We start from the raw sequence: 22,579 nt of genomic DNA on the forward strand, positions 1-22,579 counted from the left end.
GCATGTTAAGTCTGGGAAGTTGTCTCGCTTCTACTGTTTATTTTTGGGGCTGGTACTGAGGCTTGAATTCAAGAACTTCATCCTGTTACTTGGCTTTTTTACTCAAGGCTGGCACTCTATCACTTGAGCTATATCTCCACTGTGGCTTTCAGCTGGTCAACTGGAGGTTAAGAGTTTTATGGACTTTTCTGCCCAAGCTGTCTTTGAACTGTGATCCTCAGGTATCAACCTCTTGAGTAGGCATAAGCTACCAAAACCTGGCTCTCTTCCACCAAAAAAAAATTTTTTTTTTCATGTCAGTGGTGGGACTTGAACTCTGGGCCTGGGCACTATCCCTCAGCTCTTCACCTCAAGGCAAGGGCTCTACCTCTTGAGTCACAGCGCCACTTCCAGTTTTCTGTTGATTAGTTGGAGATAAGAGTCTCGGGACTTTCCTGCCCCGGCTGGCTTTCAACTGCAATCCTCAGATCTCGGTCTTCTGAATAGCTAGGATTACAGATGTGAGCCACTGGTGCCTAACCACCAAATCACTCAAAATAGTGGTAAATACAAGGACTTAGAAGGAGAAAGAATGTCCAAAACACATTTCAGAAATGGCTAGTATTTTTTATTTAATTTAGTAAGCCTAAAAGAAAAAGCATAGGCAGTAACTTTTACTAGTCAATAAAAAGTAATTCTACCAATCAACTGGTAATTAATATACTAATCGGAGTTGGAGAGTATTTACTAAAAGCAAAATATTTAGAGAAAAATAGACATTTATATAAAATTATAAAATGCTTGTAATAAGTGCATTTCAAGGAAAGCACAAACTTACTTTAATTTATAGAGCCAGTTAAAGCCTTAAAAATTTTAAGTGGAAATTTAAATGCAAAAATGTATAAACATTCTACAAAAGATGGTCATTCTTTCCTGAGTGTTCTAAAGCTATGAAACACAAGATAGGAAGGTAGAAGTTTGGGAATGCTTTCTTAAGGACATTTCCTTTCTACACACTGCTTTCCTCCTTCTTCATATTCTTGCTTTGAAATCCACATCTGTTGAAAGGTGCCCTATAAAAATGAAAAGAAATACTATATAATTATACTTGATTTTGCTAACTCAAACCCTTAATAACTTTTTTTTTTTAAATTTTATTTTATTTTATTTGAGAACATACTGTACAGAGGGGTTACAATTACATGGTCAGGATAATGCATACATTTCTTACCAAGCATTGCAGCCTCCTCCTTTGTTTACCCTTCACCTCCCTTCCCACCCTCCCCCCTCCCCCCCACCCAATCATACCCCCCCCCCCCCCCGACATTGTAAAGCTGGTTTTGACATGACATTTTGTACTTCTCATTGTTGCAACAGGTCCACCTGAATCCTTAAACGACTTGTTTGTCCCCATCTCCTCCACATGTTATACTGACATCAAATATAGTGAAAGCAGGGGTTACACTGTGGGGGAGGGACATACAAAGCAACCAAGAAATAATCTTATAAATGCGTTAGAAACACATGCATGAAAGAAACAAAAACATTAAAATACATATTTGAGGGTTTGTTTTCCTAACATCACATTCTCTGACTTTTTCCGCTTGACTCATACCTATACTAGATATTGCAAATAAGGGAAACCATGGGACCTATGTTCCCTTAATAACTCTTAACCTCCTCCGTCCAAATTACTCCGTCCCCATTACTCTTATTTTAGCTCTATTCTAGAACCATCAGAAGGAAGATAATATTTAGCTTGACCTTTAAGGTTTAAAAGTGTTAGCCATTGCAACAATGAGATGTACAAGTCATTATGTCGAAAATGAACTTTACAACTTTGGTGGGGGGGGGGGGGGCGTGGGAGGATTGGGTGGGAGGGGGGAGGATGGGAAGGGATGGGAAGGGGAAACAAAGGAGAGGCTACAATGCTTAATAAGAAATGTACTCATTATCTTGCCCATGTAATTGTAACCCCTCTGTACAGTATTTTTACAATAATAATAAAAAAAAAGTGTTAGCCGGGCGCCGGTGGCTCACACTTGTAATCCTAGCTACTCAGGAGGCTGAGATCTGAGGATCGCAGTTCAAAACCAGCCCGGGCAGGAAAGTCCCTGAAACTCTTATCTCCAATAAACCACCAGAAAACCGGAACTGGCGCTGTAGCTCAAGTAGTAGAGTGCTAGTCTTCAGCTGAAGAGCTGAGGGACAGCACTCAGGCCCAGAGTTCAAGCTCCACAACCGACAAAAAAAAAAAAAAAAGGAGTGGGGGGATGCCACATGTGTCTCTGTGATCAGGTCCTGTGTCCTGTGTCCTGGCTCGTCTCCAGGCATTATGGAGTCCCAATTCAGCTCTCCATTGGAGCTGAACTGGCTTGTTGGTATTGTTCTTGTTATTTCTTTCCTCTTTAGCCTGTTTCCTAGCTGTGTTATGTGTATTTGGGTGCTGCAGGCCTTTGTAACAACTGGCTGCCTGCTAACTGTATGATAAAGACTGCAATATTCTATATATTTTTTTAAAAAGTGTTAAATTTTTTCACCCCTGTTACATTGTGTAAGATTTAGAAGGGGCTGGGAAGGTGGCTCAGTAGTAGAGCGCTTGCCTTGCATGCCTGAGGCCCTGGGTTCAATTCCTCAGCACCACATAAGCAAAAAGAAAAAAGCCGGAAGTGGCACTGTGGCTCAAGTGGTAGAGCGCTAGCCTTGAGCTGAAGAGCTGAGGGACAGCACCCAGGCCCACAGTTCAGGCCCCATGACCAGACCTCCCCTCCCCCCCCCAAAAAAAATGATTTAGAAATGGCAGGCAAAGAGAGGGCTTAGGTGCCAACCTACAACAAGAACAGAAATTGCTGGAGAGCCCGAGTGAAATATATGTCTTTTTTTTTTCTGTCGGTCATGGGGCTTGAACTCTGGGCCTGAGCGCTGTCCTTCAGCTCTTCAGCTCAAGGCTAGTGCTCTATCACTTAAGCTACAGCACCACTTCCTGTTTTTTTTTTCTGGCAGTTTATTGGAGGTAAGAGTTTCAGGGACTTTCTTCCCCGGGCTGGCTTTGAATTGTGATCCTCAGATCTCAGCCTCCTGAGTAGGATTACAGGCATGAGCCACCGGTGCCCGGCTTGTGAAATATATTTCATCTCTGGAGATTCAAGGGGCAATGATGTTCCACATCCAGGATCCAGAAAATACTGTATTTACCTCATTAACAATCCAGGCAACAACTGGAGACTTCAAGAAGGGATGGCTTAATTTTAAATGTACTGCCGACAAAGCCCGACAGCAGCCTTCTAAGAGGCATGTTAGTATTTCTACAGCTGAGAGGGCAAATCAAAAAAACGTGATAGCCAGGTGCTGATGGCTCACACCTGTAATCCTAGCTACTCAGGAAGCTGAGATCTTGAGGATGATGGTTCAAAGCCAGTTCAGGCAGGAAAGTCCATGAGACACATCTCCAATAAACCACCAGAAAACTGGAAGTGGTACTGTGGCTCAAGTGGTAGAGTACTTGCCTTGAGCTGAAGAGCTGAAGGACAGCACCCACGCCTAGAGTTCAAGCCCCACAACTGATAAAAAAGCAAAAACAAATGACCACTATTTAAGACATTTTGTTATATAAAACTGGAACTTTTTATTTTGGTGCCAGTCCAGGGACTTCAACTCAGGGCCTAGCTACTGTCCCTGAGCTTTATCGATTAAAGCTGGCTATTACTTGAGCCACTGCTCAACTTCCAGCTTTTTGATAGTTAATTGGAGATAAAGAATCTCATGGACTTTCCTGCCTGGGTTGACCTCGAATCTCGACTCTCAGATCTCAGCCTAATTCTGAATAGCTAGTATTATAGACATGAGCCAAACAGCACCCAGGTAAAACTGGTGTTTTTAGGTCCTCCAGTCACTTGATAGTTAGAAAATGCAAAGATAAATGCAGTACTGTAATTTTCTTTTCTGTTACTCATGGGGTTTGAACTCTGGGCCTGGATGATGTCCCTCAGTATTTCAGCTCAAGGCAAGCTCTCTACCATTTGAGCCATAGCACCACTTCCAGTTTTCTAGTGGTTTATTGGAGGTAAGAGTCTCATGGACTTTCCTGCCTGGGCTGGCTTTGACCACAATCCTCAGATCTCAGCCTCCTGAGTAGCTACGATTATAGGTGTGAGCCAATGATGCCTGGCTTTGTAATTATTTTTACTAATACAGTATTTCCAATGGTATATTTACATGAATTTAATTAAGAGTATTTTTTTTGTCAGTTGTGGGGCCTGATCACTGTCCCTCAGCTCTTCAGCTCAAGGATAGGGCTCTACCACTTGATCCACAACACCACTTCTGGCCTTTTCTGTTTATGTGGTGCTGAGGAATTGAACCCAGAGCCTCATGCATGCGAGGCAAGCACTCTACCACTGAGGCCACCTTCCTAGCCCTTAAAAGTATTTTTGTAAAATAGCTTCTCTACTAACCAAAGAAGCTAGAATGGAGCCACCAATCCATGAACTAAACCTTCGTTCCACTGTTGTGTTATTTGCAATCAATTTCAACCGCATACTCTGAAATAAGGAGGAAGCAGTAAAATTAAATACAAGAAATCAACTTAGGAAATTAAATTTTGATAAACTTATTTTTTTATGTTTTTCTGTGATTTAACCATTGATTTTTTTTTTTAAACAAGGTAATACTAAGACTAAAAGACTTATATTAGCCTATCATGGCTAGACTATTTCATGGAAAAGTTTTTAAAGATACCCTGATTACGGCTTTTAATAAACATGTAAATATAAAAAAAAACTGCTTAAGAAGACAAGATTTACAACTTAAATTCTCCAGAAGATATACTTAACCACCATAAATAATATACTGTACTAAGTACTTTATACATTATTTCATTTCTTTGACCATGAAGTACCATTATTCTAACTGGCCTTCCATACTGTGATCACCTAGGCCTTGTGCTTCAGCACCTAAAAGCCATTTCATAAGTTAGCAACCACTTGAACTTCAAATAGCTTCATGAAGCTATTCCTATTTGCTTCTCAATGTTTTTAAGAACATCTGGTTCACGGCATATTGAAGAATTTTCCTAGTACAGTAAGACCTTGTTGGGCAAAGAGTAATTTGTCTTCTTAGAACCCTACAGACTATAAGTATTAAGTGAGCAAAATAAGACTGACAGAAGAGGAATCAGTAGATACTACCTAGGAAATTTTGATTAATAAGGGATATTAGATTTAATACCATACCTAGTATTACAGGATTATCTACTGTGATTTTTTTGTATAAAACCACACCATCATTTAGGATACACATGATTAAATGATAGCACTACAGAACACAAAACACTTACTGGGGGAGTTTTCTGAGAAAGCTCTCTGTTCAACCTATCAGTAAAACTCTGTATCAATGTGTTTCCTCCTGCTACTATCACACTGCCATAGAGACCCTAGGAAGAAATACAGGTTAGTTCCAAATGTATGTGACAGTTTTAGGATTTTTTTGATGTTAAAACTTTGCACTAATTTTCCGCTTTAACTACAACTATGTTCTTCAGGTTAGTCTGGGATACATAGCAAGAGCCTGTGTCAACACAAACATACATCCTCCAGGACAATTTTCCCTTCTTTTTCTGAAAAATTTTAATTTCTATATAGAACTAGTATATTGAACCAGTTGTTCCCAATCCTAGCAGCATATTGAACTCATTCAGGGAGCTTTAACACCACCAACACCTGAGGATGGGATCCAATAAAGATTTTATTGAAAACTCCTCATCTAGGGAGGTAGTTCAGTGGTAGAGTGTTTGCCTTGCATGCATGAGGCTCTGGGTTTGATTCCTCAGCCACATAAGCAGAAAAAGCCAGAAGTGGTGCTGTGGCTCAAGTGGTAGAGCGCTAGCCTTGAGCTGAAGAGCTGAGGGACAGTACACAGGCCCAGAGTTCAGACCCCACAACGAAAGAAAAAAAAAAAACTCCTCATGTACAAGTAGTTTTAAGACTACTAATATAATTAACATTAAGTATCCTATATATCCTAAGTTTTTTGGTAGGCAGCTGAAAATATTAGAATTGTACTTTGTCCTACAAGTTATGGTCTTTATTATGTTTTAAATTAGTGAGATTATTTTATGGTTATGCTAGGCAAGGGTACACTCTGAAGATGTTCCTGTTCAAATGGCTGCCATTTTCCTTTATGCAAATGTGTCAGACCCACATGGTAGGTTTTTTCAAATATACACTGATAGGCCTCTTAAATAACCACACTCCTATTTGTATTCTTAAGTTACATTATTTAAGTTATACATTTTTGTTTATGTGCATGTGTTCGTGTGTGTGTGTGTGTGTGTGTCTGTCTGTCTGTCTGTGTATATGTGTGTATGTGTGTGCTGGCTCTGAGGCTTGAACTTGGGGCTTGGGCATTGTCCCTGGGCTCTTTTGTTCAGGGATAGCACTATACTGCTTGAGCCACAGCTCCACTTCTGGCTTTGAACCTTGATCCTCAGATCACAGCCTCCTGAGTAGTTAGGATTACAGGCATGAGGCACCAATGCCTGGCCAACTTACATACTTTTAATTCCTAAAAAGTAAAGCTGTACTGTGAAGAATTACCAATAATAGGGGCTGGGAAGGTGGCTCAGTGGTAAAGTGCTAGCCTTGCATGTCTGAGGCCCTGGGTTCGATTCCTCAGCACCACATAAGCAAAAAGAAAAAAAGCCAGAAGTGGCGCTGTGGCTCAAGTGGTAGAGCGCTAGCCTTGAGCTGAAGAGCTGAGGGACAGCGCCCCAGGCCCAGAGTTCAGGACCCACAACCGCACCCAAAATAAATAAATAAATAAAACCAATAAAAATAAATAAAAAATAAAGAATTACCAATAATATATATTTTGATTTGCCATAATTTAAGAAATTTATAGTATAAATCAGCACTCTCCAAAGATTTTCTGCAAGAAATTTCTAAATATCTGCATTGTTCAATATAGTAACCACAGGCACATTTATAAGGCTAGTACAACTAAGAACTGCACTTCTTAATATTTATCTGCTTAATTTAAATAGCTACACGTGACCAGTAGTTACCACAATGAATATGACAGCTCTATATTTTTGTGTTGTTCCTTTTCAAGTATGTCACTGTTTTATGCATAAGTCAGTTGCACAAGATGGCAGCCTAACATAATATGGGAGCATTTCACTTGACTTAACAGAGACATCTTAACAGAAGACTGACACTTACTGGTCTGATGTCAATATCACACATTCCAACACTTGTGGTGACAACATGACTGACTCCCAACATTGTATTTCCCGATAACCCCTAAAACAAAAGGAAGCATCCACATTAAAGAACTTCAACTAGTAGAGCATACCTCCCAAAATGTAAGCTTTATAATCATTCAAACTCATTACAGATATGGGAAAAGCTCAAATAGTTATAAAATAAGCTTTCAGACCTTTACATTGGAAGGGTCAAATAATCCTTCAGGAATTTTTAGTCGTTCTGCACCAAAATCACAGTTGTAACCATTGGGGAATTCATAATGAACAGTTGGCATTTGTGCTGCTACTCTGAAAACATTAAACAGAATTACACAGTATTATCCAGTGGTCCCCAATGTTAACAGAGTTACACAGTGTTGTTACACACATAGAATAAAACATTATACAGAGTTACACACATATAACCAAAACAATCCTCTTCAAGGTAATAAGGAACTATCAATTTGTAACCAACTAATAGTGACTTTTTTTTTGTACTCAAGGCCAGCACTCTACCACCTAAGCCACAGCTTCACTTCTGGGATTTAGGTGGTTAATTGGAGATAAAAGTATTACTTTTAAAAGTATTACTTTTTGCCCAGGCTAGCTTTAAACAGTCATTCTGAGTAGCTAGGATTATAGGCATGAGCCACCAACACTAAAAGTAACAATATTGTTTAGTGTATCTTAGCCCAACTTTGTACCTTTAAGCTAAACACACTATAATTTTTTTGAAACATGAAGACCCTTGCTTATGGAATACAGTTTAAATAAAAAAAAACATACTGTTCATCGTAAGTTGAATCTGACACTTGAAGTACTGAAGCCTGGAAATCCTGTATGACACACTGGATTAAAAAAAAAAAGGTTTAAGAAACAAGTTGAGATGTGTATAATGTCCACTGTCATAACATATTTAAGTATTATTTTGAGTAAAAACCAATCACATTTTTGGGTGGACAAGTCATTTCAAGATTATAAATCTACCCAGCAGGTAGTCTGAGAATCAAGAAATTCAATTATAAATATTTACATGACAAGCTCAATTACATGTTTATATAAATGACAATTTACATAAATTATAATTATATAAACCACATACAATTCAAAGATAACATCTATCAAACAATGACAAAGAGATTTTTTTTTTGGGGGTCCGGTCGTGGGGCCTGAACTCTGGGCCTGGGCGCTGTCCCTCAGCTAGTGCTCTACCACTTGAGCCACAGCACTACTTCCGGTTTTTTTCTTTTTTGCTTATATGGTTCTGAGGAATCGAACCCAGGGCCTCATGCATTCAAGACAAGCGCTCTACCACTGAGCCACCTTCCCAGCCCTGACAAAGAGATTAAAACAACTAGGAACCATGTACCACACACAGTCCTGAGTAATTAAGCTGGCTTCAGAAATCATTTTCCTTTAAATATAAACTTACATTTATGGGGTTGGGAAGGTGGCTCAGTGGTAGAGCAGAGCGCTTGCCTTGCATGCATGAGGCCCTGGGTTCGATTCCTCAGCACCACATCAGCAAAAAGAAAAAAGTCGGAAATGGTGCTATGGCTCAAGTGGTAGAGCACTAGCCTTGAGCTGAAGAGCTGAGGGACAGTGTCCAGGCCCAGAGTTCAGGCCCCACGACCGGACCAAAAACAAAACAAAACAAAAAAACCCTTACATTTAGAAACAAGATTCCATTACAAGAATATAATATATGTGAATACATTACATCTAACTTGTAATGACTGTACACAGTATGAAAATTAAAATTTTCCTATGGAATATATTTGACCTCTAGATTGATGTGAAAAAAAATTGTCTAATATGCAGGCAAAACTATTAATCATCCTTACAATTTTTCCACATTCTAACACACACACATTCTCCCTTATGCACAGAAACCTCAAAGTGCAAAAAATGGTAGAATATAAACTATCTTATAGTAAACTATGGCTCATATTCCTGTACTGTTAGATATCTATGGAATGACAGCTTATTCTACTAATCTTTTTCCAATGAAAAAAGAAAGCTAATGTGTATCACCTGGTATATATTAAGAAATTGTTTTTTTTCTTTTCTTTGTTGGTCGTGGGGCTTAAAATCTGGGCCTGGGCACTGTCCCTCAGCTCTTCAGCTCAAAGCAAGTGCTCTACCACTTGAGCCACAGCGACACTTTGAGTTTTCTGGTGGTTTATTATAGGTAAGAGTTTCGTAGACTTTCCTGCCTGGGCTGGCTTTGAACCGTGATCCTCAGATCTCAGCCTCCTGAGTAGCTAGGATTACAGGCATGAGCCACCAGGGCCCAGCAAGAAATGGATTTTTACTAAAAATCAATTGCTCTTTGAGCAATCACATACAATGCAAATGGCTAATGCTGGGAAAAATAAAGTAACCAAGACATAATAGCAGAGCTATACAAAAGCTAGTTTTTTTAGGCATTAACAAAAAAGAGTACAGAATAATGCTTGTTTCTACCCTAAACCCAAAATTCCTGTTATGTCTTACCATACTAATCTAATGAGTATGTAGAAGTTTATAAATACACAAATGTGAAAAGTACCCTTCTCTGTCCCACCCAAATCTACTAATTTTGTTTGTAAAATATCATTTTAGAGTTTGAAAATATGTGCTCATATTCTATTCCTACTCACATTGCACATGTAATTGTGCCAAGACCTGGTAACCTGTGGCAGCTTCTCTTTTCTTTTCCAATTTGCTGGAGATCCTTCACGAACAGCTTCCTGAAGAGTACCAAGAGCATGTGCTAAGTTAAGAGTTCCTGACACAGACATGGGGAGTTTGGAATAAATTTTACAAATAAAATTCAAACATTACTTACTTTTGATGCAATCATATATGGAGGAATCAATTCTATATTCATTTCTTGAAAGAGTTCTCTGCATTGCATAGTAATAAAATCTCCAGCAAGGGGTGATTTCACAATGCCTGTGAGAATCAGATTAAATAAGATATAAGTACAGACTGTCTAAATTTTTTGGGACAAATTATATACAATAAATAGTTCCTTCAAGAATTAATCAAATTATCCTTCAAAGCACACAAAAAAACATTCACCACTTTTAAATATATAAATTAAAAAGCACCCTTCTTTAAAAAACATCTATGGAATCATCTCAATCAACCCTGGTTGCATAGTTACCTTGCTGAAGGACATAACCATCATGGACAGGAATTGCAGTGGTATGTGTGGCTCCACTGTCCAAAATCAGCCCAGTAGAACGACCATTAGCAAATCTAATTCAAAGCATTAAGGAAAAGAAAGGAGTGAGGTTCCTAAAAAGATCTATCTTAAGGGCAGGCTCTTATAATGTTTCAGAAGTCATTTTTAAATGTGGGTAAAAATTAGTGTCTAGGCTTAAAAGCAAATTACATAGGCAGAACTTCCTAGGCAGAATGATGATATGAGGAACTCAAAGAACCCTTTAATTGACCTGGTAAACATTAATCACAAAAATATCTCCAGAATTCACCAAAGAGTTTACAACAAATTGAGATGTGAAGTTTGTCAGTAACAGTGCAGAGCTGAGACATTTGAGCTAGCAATTACAACCATACTCGCAAAAGTCAGAACCACCACCTGAGTGGTTAGGCTGCTAATAAGCAAAGCAATGATTCCCACCTTCAATTTGATGGCACAGGCTAACTATTCCAGATGAATTTAATAGCTAGTAAGTATAGGCAGATTCCCTTTTCCACAGCTCAGGGCTGTAGAAGGCCTATTATAGGCTAGGATCTGAAGATTGTGGTTCAAAACCAGCCCAGGCAGGAAAGCCCATGAAACTCTCATCTCCAATTAACTACCAAAAATACCAAAAGTAGAGCTATGGCTCACATTAGTAGAATTCTAGAGTAAAGTAGAGTTCTTGAGTAAGAAACTCAGGGACAGGCTGGCTGGGATTGTGGCTTAGTGGTAGAGTACTTGCCTAGTCTCAGTACCACATAAACAGAAAAAGCCAGAAGTGGCACTGTGGCTTAAGAGGTAGAGTGTTAGCCTGAAGCAAAAGAAGCTCAGGGACAGTGCCTAGGCCGAGTTCAAGCCCCAGGACAGGCAAGCAAAAAACAAACAAAAAAAAGAATCTATAGTTAAGACACCTAAGAAATATATTAAATAGGAAGTGGAGCTGTGGCTCAAGTGGTAGAGCACTAGCCTTGAGCTGAAGAGTGTAGGGACAGCACCCAAGCACAGAGTTCAAGCCCCATGACTGACCCAAAAAAAAAAAAAATGAAGAAAGAAAAAAATATATTAAATAAATACAACATATGATCCTAGTTTAGGTCATGATCCAAATACACTAATTTTTTTTTTTTTTTTTAATTAGAAAGAAGCTGGGCTCTGTCTGTTATCTAGCTAATTCAGGAAGTTGAAATCCAGAGGACCATGGTTGAAAACCAATCCAGGAAAAAAAGAAAAGTGTTTGAGAATCCATCCATCTTAAAAATAACCAGCGAAACATCAGGCTAGAGAAATGGCTCAAGTGGCAGCCAGCCAGGCAAGTAAGTGAGCCTTTGAAGAGATGAGAAAAAGGAAGCAAAAGTTATTTTCCTCCCTCCTCTTTTGGGTGGTTTGATACTAGGGCCTCATGCCTACTAGAAAGGAACTTTACCAGTGAGCTACACCTCCAACCCATATTTATTTATTTATTTTTTTTGGGGGGGGTCAGTTGTGGGGCTTGAACTCTGAGCCTGAGTGCTATCCCTCAGCTCTTCAGCTCAAGGCGAGTGCTCTACCACTTGAGTCACAGCGCCACTTCTGGTTTTCTGGTGGTTTATTGGAGGTAAGAGTCTCACGAACTTTCCTGCCCAGGTTGGCTTTCAACTGCCATACTCAGATCTCAGCCTCCTGAGTAGCCTAGATTACAGGAGTGAGCCACCATCACCCAGCCCAGTGCACATTTTTGCTTTCTAAATAAGAGAAAGTTTATTTGGAAGTGAACAAAAGCAGTGAATGAAGTAGCAAGACTATTCCTCTCGAGAGCAGAAAAAGAGGAGTCCCTCCAGCCCACTATTTATGTATTTATTTATTTAGTCAGTCAGTCAGTCATGGGGCCTGAACTCTGGGCCTGGGCGCTATCCCTCAGCTCTTTAGCTCAAGACTAGTGCTCTACCACTTGAGCCACAGCTCCACTTATGGCTTTTTCTGCTTCTGTGGTGCTGAAGAATCAATCCCAGGGCCTCATGCATGCAAGGCAAGCACTCCAGCCCCACTTTTTATTTTTTTTAAGAGACACATAACAAAATCTTTTAGAGACACAAAATAAAGTTTCTATGATAAAACTAATGTCTGAGATTTACTTAAACATCAATAGGATCAGAATCCTAGTGTGGTTATATCTGATTCAATGTAACTATGTACAGTATAAGTATGTATGGAAAATAGTTTTAACTGTGTTAATAAATACACAGGTGCTCATCATAATATTCTATATTCTATTATGTTTGAAATTTTCTATAGTAACAAGTTAAAAAAATAAAACAATGTCCATGGCAACTAAATTTTTTTCTACTAAGGAGTTTTCAGGTTACTATATTCTTCATCTAAATTACAATTATTAAACAAAATACAATCCAAATTCATCACATATTTCCTTGTGACTTGACCAAGTTGTTTTTTGTTCTCCTCTTGTCTCGTCTCCTTCTGTCTCCTCCTCTTTCCTTCCTTCTCTTTTTTGCCCACCCTCTCCCTTTCTTTTTTTTTTTTTTTTCAAAAACAGTTTGTATCACAAATATTTTACGGTTCAGGATATATACTTCTATCTCTCCCTTAATGTGTTTACAATAAACAAATGATGACTGGGTTCAAATTCTACTTTCTATTATATTGAGAGGGATGGAGAAAATAGCACCCTGAATTCATTTAATCGTTGGTGAAAATTCTCCTCTCTAACCACCATTTACTTCTTAAACACACACACCAAAACAAAACAGTTAACAAATAAGATTTGTGTTGCTTTCCTATATCCCTTTCAGATCTTCACATCTACTATGAGTTCAACAAGAAATACCAAAAGATGAATAGCTAAAAAAGCAAAGGAAAAAAAAAACTTTTAAGCAAACAAGAACTGGCTCATGTTTTGTGTCATAGGTATATTTAGTAAAATCATATATACTTTCAGAGAAAAGTCCAGTATTACTCTTGGTAAGGATACGCTGTCAAAACTGCAGTTTTACACAAGAAGAATGCAGGGATGTTGTAGTGTTCAAACATCAGCTCTGTCAATTTCTCTCTCTTTGCTCTAGTATTCCACTTGAGAAAGGAAAAAAAAATGCAAATTACTATTTAAGCATTAAAATTATTTATAGAACCATATTAGCAACAGTATAAAACATTAAAAATAAAGAGATTTTTCATTTTTGTAATTATGTCTAGAAAACAAATCATAACAAATAAATCTGTCAGCTGCTATGAATTACAGAAATTAGAGTTTGCAAAGTACAGGGAAGATACTTTTTTTTTTTTTTGGGTCCGGTTGTGGGGCCTGAACTCTGGGCCTGGGCGCTGTCCCTCAGCTCTTCAGGTCAAGGCTAGCACTCTACCACTTGAGCCACAACACCACTTCCGGCTTTTTTCTTTTTGCTTATGTGGCGTTGAGGAATCGAACCCAGGGCCTTAGGCATGCAAGGCAAGCGCTCTACCACTGAGCCACCTTCCCAGCCCCTCTAAGTATGAATTTTAAAACACCAAATTTTCCCACTTATAGTTGGTACCCATAAAATAATGAGAAGCTACTGGTCATTTATAATCATTCTGGGCATTTGTATAAGTCAGTCTAGAAAAATCTCATCATATGACTTCTCAGAGATATAAATATAAAACAGAGATTATCTCCTTGAAGCACAAGAAATGATTCATAAACAAAGTGAGAAACAGTCCAAACAAAGAGCTAAACCCCTGAAGGAAAGATAAATAAATAGCCACCCATCAGAACCCAATGGGATGGTTTGTTCTTTTCTGAGTATATTTATTGAAATAATAAAAGTTATAATAGTATTTAAAATTAATCCTTCCTTTCTTTAAAGAAAAAATTATTTTTCAAATGAGTAGGAACCTAAAGTAAAAAGCAAGTACAACTAGAGAAACTTTGAAAAGAAAGTCTTTGTCTCACCGGTGCTTCAGACATAAGAACAGGATGCAGGCTGGCTTCTGATTTGACATGCATTTTATAAGTATGATCCAAAATTGCCTGGAAACTATCCCAGTCTTCAACTAGAATGTAAGATAACACCTTGAAAACAGTGCTTAGCTGGAAATGAATATAGTATCTTTTTGAAGGATCGAGGGATTATTTTTATAACAGTAATATTGTAGCATGCATAACCTACTTATTTTACAGATCTGCTTCATAACACACTATTTTACATAAGAAGTCATCTTCATTTTTTAACTATAGGACCTCGGCTGGGAATGTGGCTTAGTGGTAGAATGTTTGCCTAGCATGCAAGAGACCCTGAGTTCAATTCCTCAGTACCACATAAATGAAAAAAATAAATAAAATTAATTAAAAAAATAAATATAGAATCTCTCTTTGGTTTCTCCAGACCATAGATGTATCCTAAATGTAACTAGGGGTATCTAAGGACCTGAATTAACAAGTAGCTATTATTCAATAAGCTCTTTTAAGAGGCTCAGTATAAGAGTACAAGAGGAAATGCAAAATAATTGTATGATCAAGAGCTGATACTTGAAAAAAAGCTTATACTCTCTTTGGAAAAATAAGATGAAAAGACATTTTCAATCTTGACTTTGCTAAATTATGTTGACTAGTTTTGACTAGTTGACTATTGACTAGTTTTTCTATCACCCTCAAAGAAGGACTGTCAGTAATTTATGTAATATATGTCCACAGGCCCATCTGAATTTTCCCTTATTAAAAAAAAGGGGGGGAGAGAATTGTCAATGGATTTCATTAATAGTTTAACTTCGCCTCTTACTGTAAATTTCAGTGTCAGTACTGAGAATAATGGCAGTTAGTGAACTTTCATGCTTCCAGAAATTTTCTTTTCTCAGCTTTCTCCTTAATTTTCTTCTATATCTCTAACTGTTCCCTTCCACTCTCCTTCACAGGTATCTCTTTTTCTCTATTAAATACAAAACAAGTTTTCACTAAAAACCCCACAATCCTTGTCTCACATTCCAAACTCTTTCTGGGTATATATTGAACTCTATTTTTAAAATTTCTTCTCATGTTTTGTTGACCTGCTTACTCAGTGTCCTAAACACTTTGACTCAATGAACTTTTTTACTTGCTGTGTATGAAAGAGTTAACATAGCAAACCTGACCCAGCGCTGATGCTTGGGAACTTGTCTAATAAATACTGTAATTCCTTACATTGATAAAAATTTCCCCTTTATGCTAAGAAATAGCTAACTGTATACAACACAAATTATGCTGAATGCCTGTCTTTCTTGTGGATGTTTAAGTATTTTAGTACATGTAAGGCAGAGGTGGTACCTTTATAACTAGTCCCAGGTAAAAGGCTCACATACTGAGTTTCTAAAAAGTTTCCATAGTAAATAACACACTTCATTTACAACTTGCTGCTATGTGATTCCACAAAGAGAAGACTTTGAAGCTTGCACTTGGTTTCCTCTAGACTTCATCCTCTACCTGGCTCCCTTTGGTTGATTTCCTCTATAATTCTTTAGTGTAATAAATCTGAACTATGAATACAACTACATGCTGAGTCCTGCTAGTGAATTTCCCTGTAAGTGAATTTGCCTTTTTAGATCATAACCTTTTCTACTTTCTATTCCTATTTCAGTATATGGTACCTATTATTTAATCACCTCAACCAAAAACCTATGAAATCTTTTCAACTCCTCTTTCCTATTTTTACCCTTTCGATTACTTAGTATCATTTGCTTTCTGGGTATCCTGAAAGTCACTTCAGGACATCTAGCAAATAGTTTAAACCCTTTGTTTTTCACTTGGACTCTCACCTCTCTCTTATTTATCTTTTTGTCTGTAGCATTTCCCTCCAATCTCATCTATACACTGCTACTAAGAGAAATGCTTAAGCTGGCAATTATGAGCATACCATATCTCTGTTTAAATTCCTTGGGGTTACCCTTCAGTAATCAGCTTAATGTGTTCCTGGGGATGGTTTCCAGCCATCTTTTTTTTGGGGGGAGGGGGGGGTCCAGTTGTGGGGCCTGAACTCTGGGCCTGGGCACCGTCCCTCAGCTCTTCAGCTCAAGGCTAGCGCTCTACCACTTGAGCCACAGTGCCACTTCTGGCTTTTTTCTTTTTGCTTATGTGGTGCTGGAGAATTGAACCCAGGGCCTCATGCATGCAAGGCAAGCGCTCTACCACTGAGCCAACTTCCCAGCCCCTCCATCCTTCTTATGACTATTGTTCACCTACCTTTCCTGCTGCTGACACTAACATACAGGTTGTAGCCACACTTAGCTGAATGACATTTCAAAATATTTCTTTCTTTTGTCAGTCGCAGGGCTTGAACTCTGGGCCTGGGCGCTGTCCCTCAGCAATTTAGCTCAAGGCTAGTGCTCTACCACTTGAGCCACAGCACCACTTCTGGTTGTCTGAGTGGTTTATTGGAAATAAAGAGTCTCATGGACTTTCCTGCCCCGGCTGGCTTTCAACAGCGATCCTCAGATCTCAGCCTCCTGAGTAGGTAGGATTACCGGTGTGAGCCACCAGCGCCCGGCTCATGTCTGTTTCTTTTACAACTCCATTCCTCCAAACATGCTGGCACCTCTACCCAACCTTGGCAACCAAATTAATTCTTACCCATTGATCAAGATTCAGCAAAAGTTACCTCCTCTGTGAAAACCACCTTCCACCTCAGTGATAGAATTAAATTTTTCTCCTAATTCCATTGCTTTTGAACATGCCTATACTGTACTTACCTCCAGTGTATGACATTTATATACACACATCTATCTCTCCTAACCTGACTGTGAGTTTAAGGAAAGGGATTATTTTTTATGCATCTTTGTATTCTCAATGCCTGGAATATCACCTTGTGGAATTAAAAAAAAAAAGCTGATGTCTAGCTTGTACAAAAGTACTTTATACCTAAAACGTACCACTCACTCTCTGTATTTTGAGCAAATCCAAGGGAAAAACATACCCATTCCATTTTTCAGCGGTGAAATTGCCTCCATATTCTCTCTGGGAACACGCAGGGCATTTGTGTCTATGTAGTAGGTGGGACCGCCTTGTTTGCCTTTATCGCCATCTATTTCCATCAATGTGCTTCCGTCATCTCTTTCTACTACCATACCAATGGCTGTGGGAAAATCGACCTGTAAGAGTCAAAAATATGATATAAAGTTTCACCTGCTTTTACTAAGGTGTCCACCCCCTCCCAATATCTATTGCCATATTTGTTCTGAAACAGAATTTCTGCGTGAATTTACTATTCACTAATAGCTCTTACATACTCAATAATTTAAACATTATAAATACCTTGGGGCAGTCCTCACCAGCATAACCAGCTCTCACAGTATAGGATCCAATGTCAAAAACAAGGGCTCCAACTTCATCTGAAAACATCAACAACTTCTAAGTATTTTATAGAAACTAAAGACATTTAATGTGCTCAAAATGTGAATGTGACAATTCTATAAAAATTGCTATTTTGCTACTAGCTTGAACCTAGTTAACTGCACCTTAAAGATTCATTTATTTAAAATATAACAAGTTATCATATATCCATAGATGTTTCCCAGGAAAGAAATAGCACACTATAATTGAGTAATACACTTATTAAGGGGACTATTTACAGATTTATATAGGCAAGGTGTAATAGGACAAACAGTATCCTGTCACTAACAGTAAACAGGAATTCATCACTATCCTTGGAACTGAAGAAATGAAGAGAAGAAATTGTTACAAGAACCTGAAGAAGTAATTTGTGGGGAGGGAAGGCTACTTTATTTGAAATATGACCTTCAGCTGAGGGATGTAATCAGCCATGGCTGACAGAAAGGAATGAACCAAGCTAATAAATATACCAACTGCTTCCTACCCTACCAATCAGGGTGATTATCTAAATCGGGGTACTTCTGAATAATGTAAAACAGGGCTCTTTTAGTAACTATAACAGGACAAGAAACAAAGCAAGAACTATGGTTACCCTATTACTGGATAAATCCAAGCTAAGCCAGATTCCAAGAGAGCCCACATAAGGGCCTTACTGTCAAGAAAAAGAATATCCTGGGAAATAAGAGTTTAAATTGTTATTGTATTGGCCAAGTAAATATCATTAAAATGAAGATTTGTTCATTTCAGAGATGACTAGGAGATAAAAGACTAAGGCTAAGGAAGAAAGTTGACCATTTTTTCAGTCAAATTCAGAGAAACATGTCCAATTATATTAAAAAAAAATTTCATCCAAAACAGTAAGCATCCAAAAAACAAACGAATGTTTTTTCAGGTACTGATGTTTCAATTTTTTCAATTAAAAACATTAAATTCTATTCATCTTAATTTTATTAGTAGGCAAAATTAGTTAAGTTTGATATGATGAAGTAGTCAAAAATATAAAGAGAAACTCATGCATTTGCTAGTAAAAGTTATAAATCGTTGCTACTAGGTGTTACTTACATCTTCATTTAAGTAATAAGCCCTAAATGTAAGTAGTTACACATATCTAGAGAAACTCCCATATCAAAATGAGATTGTTCATTAGCTGTATTAGCTGAACAGCTTACTAACCTGTTTCAGATCCCATACACAATAAGCACAATGTTAGTTATAATTACTGTCACTGCCAAAGAGAAAAGCAGAAATAATTTAATATTGTAATGAAGAAACTGACAGCTGTAGTTCATACACACGGTAGAATTGTTCAAATGAAGGTCCAGATTTACATGTTATCAACACCGATACAGTACAAAAATACTCAGTTTAAAAAGGTAGTTGCATATGATACTTAAGTCTTTATAGATGCATCGAAGTGGGACAAAGTATGAAAATATGCATGGGGTCATGGAATGTCATATGCTAACTTTTTTCAAAAAAAAAGTCCCTAAGTATGGTTACTCGAAGCTAAGGCCCATACCAGTCTACTTTCCAACTGGACAGGACTTGCTTTTATACCGTAAGGATTTCTATAGTTGCAGAAAACCAAAAACAAAACCAATAAAGATGAATTCACAACCTCTTAAAACAAAAGGGAAGCCGGGTGCCGGTGGCTCACGCCTATAATCCTAGCTACTCAGGAGGCTGAGATCTGAAGATCACGGTTCAAAGCCAGCCCCTGCAGAAGTCCGTGAGACTCTTATGTCCAATAAACCACTAGAAAACTGGTAGTGGCGCTATGGCTCAAGCAGTAGAGCGCTCGCCTTGAGCTGAAGAGCTGAGGGATAGCACCCAACCCCAGAGTTCAAGCCCCACGATGGGAGGGGGGAGGAAGGAAGAGGGCTCAGAACTGGGTGCAGGGCTCATGTGGTAAGACTGCCAGCAATGCTGAATGATAGTGCAAGGCCATCAGAGTTCAAAATAAGAGGGTTAACCAGCTCATATCTCTGTAAATAGGCCTCAAAATTACAAGCACAGGGACAAGAATTTAAAAATTTGTATTTCTTTGTCCCTTATCTATTAAAAAAAAAAACCAAAAAAAAAAAAAAAAAAACCCTGCCATTTTAAAATAGATGTTTTAGATGCCCTAGTTCGAATCCTGGCTTTTCTGTTTCTTGGGACTTCTAGTGTCTATTTTACTTCTTTTCACCACCAGATCTTGCTTTATTAACCTTCTTTCAACCTCAGGCCATAAAGTTACAGATGATACTACAGCATGGGTTCTTTGCCTACTGTCTGATCCTACAGTGGGTCAGTCCTGTGGAACAGTTTTTTATACACTCCTATTCCAAAATTCATTTGCCCCTGCTCATGTCTTCACAGTCTGCTCCAAAGTCTCTTCCAAAACAAATAAGCCTGGACATCTCTCTGACCCTATTCGCCTCAAAACATTTACCAGATGAGGTCCCACTATAACCAGGATTGGTTTTGTCAGTGGCGGGGTGATATGGAGGAGTCTCCCCTTTAAGAAGACATGACATAATTGACAGGAAAATACCAAAAGCTGAATGGGAATATGGAGGAAAGCAAACATACAAAATAGGCCATATGGAATGCGTACGTAGAAGCCAAACTGGTAAGATATCCGACCTTATTCAAATCTCCCAAAAACAAAAAACAAAAAAAACAATCAGCAAGGTCCACAAAAGAGAAACTAGGAAGCCGGGCGCTGGTGGCTCACTCCTATAATTCTTGTGACTCAGGAGGCTGAGATCTGAGGATCGCAGTTCAAAGCCAGCCTGGGCAGGAAAGTCCAAGAGACTCTTATCTCCAATAAACCAAAACAAAAGACTTACCGAGGACATAAACAGGTAGGCCAGAGACAGTAAGATTCAGCTATACCAACTCAGATGATACAGAAATTTCATCAAAAACTAATAACTAGCCAGCTGCACAAAGTCCACCAAAAAGCTGGAAGTGGAACTGTGGCTCAAGTGTTAGAGCGCTAGCATTGAGAAAAAAACCAAAACAAAACAAGAGACAGAGTCAAGGTCATAAGTTCAAGCCCCAGGACCAGCCCAAAAAAGAAAACTACCAAGAGTGAAACTACCAAGAAACTATCAAGAGTGAAACTGATACTCAGGAGGTTGAGATCTGAAGATCACGATTCAAAGCCTGCACCGGCAGGAATGTCCATAAGTGAGACCCCTACAATTGACCAGCAAAATGCTGCAAATGAAGGTGTGGATCAAGTGGTACGGCCTCAGTCTTAAAAAAAAAAAATCTAAGAGGCAACGTGAGGCCCTGAGTTCAAGACCCAGTATGGGCAAAAAACAAAACCCTGGGAACTTTGAAAACGTTGTACTATCCCTGAGGTGTAAAATGCCATCCTCTTCAGAAACAGCATCTCTACTAGAAACAGTAACAATAACATATGCATGTATCCATTCACCTGAAAACTTTTAAATGGAGGTTCTAATACAGTATGTTTAGGGTCTCACTTGAAGATTCTGTATTTTAATGAATTTGCAGGTAATGTTGCCAAAGGGCAGGAGAGTGGGGTCGAGGACTGGTAGCAGCAATCTTAACACAACCATCCCAGGTCATTATGCGATTGGGAAAAAGTTGGGTAAATTGTGTCGACATTACAACCCAGGGCTCTGCAATTTTAAAGCTGTTGGGAATCTCTCTACTACATCGCAGCTTTCCAAGGAAAGCCACACACTGAGCACCTAGAACTTGGGTACACTTTGGGGCATCCTTAAATTATTTGTGCTCCAAAACAAATCGCAGTTTTCTGCCCATGAGTAGCTGGCGATCTCCGCAGCCAACAAGCAGGCAGGAGTAGCGGAGACAGGGAATGCAGAACGTGGGACGCGGACGGCCAAAGGCCGCATCCTGCACTCAGTGCTGCCTCGCGCGACGGATCCACGCGTGCTAGTTGCTGAGACCTCCTCCCCCGCCCCCAGGTTTAAACAAGCTCTGCCAGGCCTCTCCGCTCCTAGACGCAGTCATTCCACCAGGGGCGCGCAGCAGCCGCCTCCAGACCCCCAAGTCTCTACTCCTCTAGGGGTGAAAACAGGAAGGACGGAGGGGGGCTGTACTCGCCCTCTGCTCCAGGCGCTCGCTAGCCGGTGGACTACGGCGGGGCGCCAGGTGTGGCGGGGAGAGGAATACGGGGGGGGGGGGGGGAGGGGGGTGGCACCGGGACGTCCGCGGCCAAGGCGGGATAAGGGGGGGCGCCGGGGAGTCCCCGGCGAGGGCGGGGGACCGGGGTACGGGGAGCGCCGGGGGGCCGCGGCGAGGGCGGGCGCGGAGGCGGTTGCAAGCCCCGGCACCGAAAACGCGCGCTCTCACGCCCGCACTCACCTCCCCCATACACGCCGCCGCTCATGGCTGCTGTCGGCACGACCCAGAGGCTGAAGACTGTGCGGGGCGAAGTGACTGCAGGGGCTGCGGCCGCAGGACACAGAAACGATAGCCCGCGAACCCCTCAACTTCACCACCACCCCCGCAGGCAACAAAGCGGCGTCCACACACCCAAGAGCACAGCCACACTTGCTGGTTCTTCTTATCAGCCAATCAGAAGGGGCAAGTCTGCCCTCTAGCCAATCAGAACTCTGCTCTACTGCATCCCGCTAGATTAGCCAATCGGAAACAGCCATGGGGGCGGGAAGGGGAAAAGCGGCGGAAGGAGGGAAGGAGTTGGGTTGCGGGGCTGGAGCGGGCGGAGCTTCTCGTGGGGGCGGGAAGTAGGGCGGAGGGGGCCGGAACGCAAGAGTTGCTCCTCAGGTGAGTAATGGGATACTCAGGAGAATGCGAACAACCCTGCTGGAGGAAGGGTGACCTCTGGAAACAGAAC

At 39.8% G+C, this 22,579-nt stretch overlaps 1 protein-coding gene across 1 annotated transcript; it reads right to left on the minus strand.

Annotated features, from left to right (window-relative positions):
• Positions 1–524: 524 nt before the first annotated feature.
• Positions 525–22,279, minus strand: Actl6a (actin like 6A). Its single transcript, XM_042669812.1, has 14 exons — positions 22,087–22,279; positions 17,662–17,738; positions 17,324–17,498; positions 14,335–14,435; positions 13,378–13,475; positions 10,371–10,465; positions 10,050–10,156; positions 9,862–9,951; positions 8,006–8,067; positions 7,414–7,528; positions 7,197–7,277; positions 5,315–5,410; positions 4,434–4,520; positions 525–1,052 (listed from the first exon to the last, which is right to left on the minus strand). Exons 1-14 carry the CDS (start codon positions 22,109–22,111, stop codon positions 972–974), a joined length of 1,290 nt encoding a protein of 429 aa, XP_042525746.1. The 5' UTR covers positions 22,112–22,279; the 3' UTR covers positions 525–971.
• Between the last annotated feature and the right edge of the window lie 300 nt (positions 22,280–22,579).

The sequence above is a fragment of the Dipodomys spectabilis genome, unplaced genomic scaffold (assembly GCF_019054845.1).
Source record: "Dipodomys spectabilis isolate Male_0828 unplaced genomic scaffold, ASM1905484v1 ptg000506l, whole genome shotgun sequence".
NCBI classification, from domain to species: Eukaryota; Metazoa; Chordata; class Mammalia; order Rodentia; family Heteromyidae; genus Dipodomys; species Dipodomys spectabilis.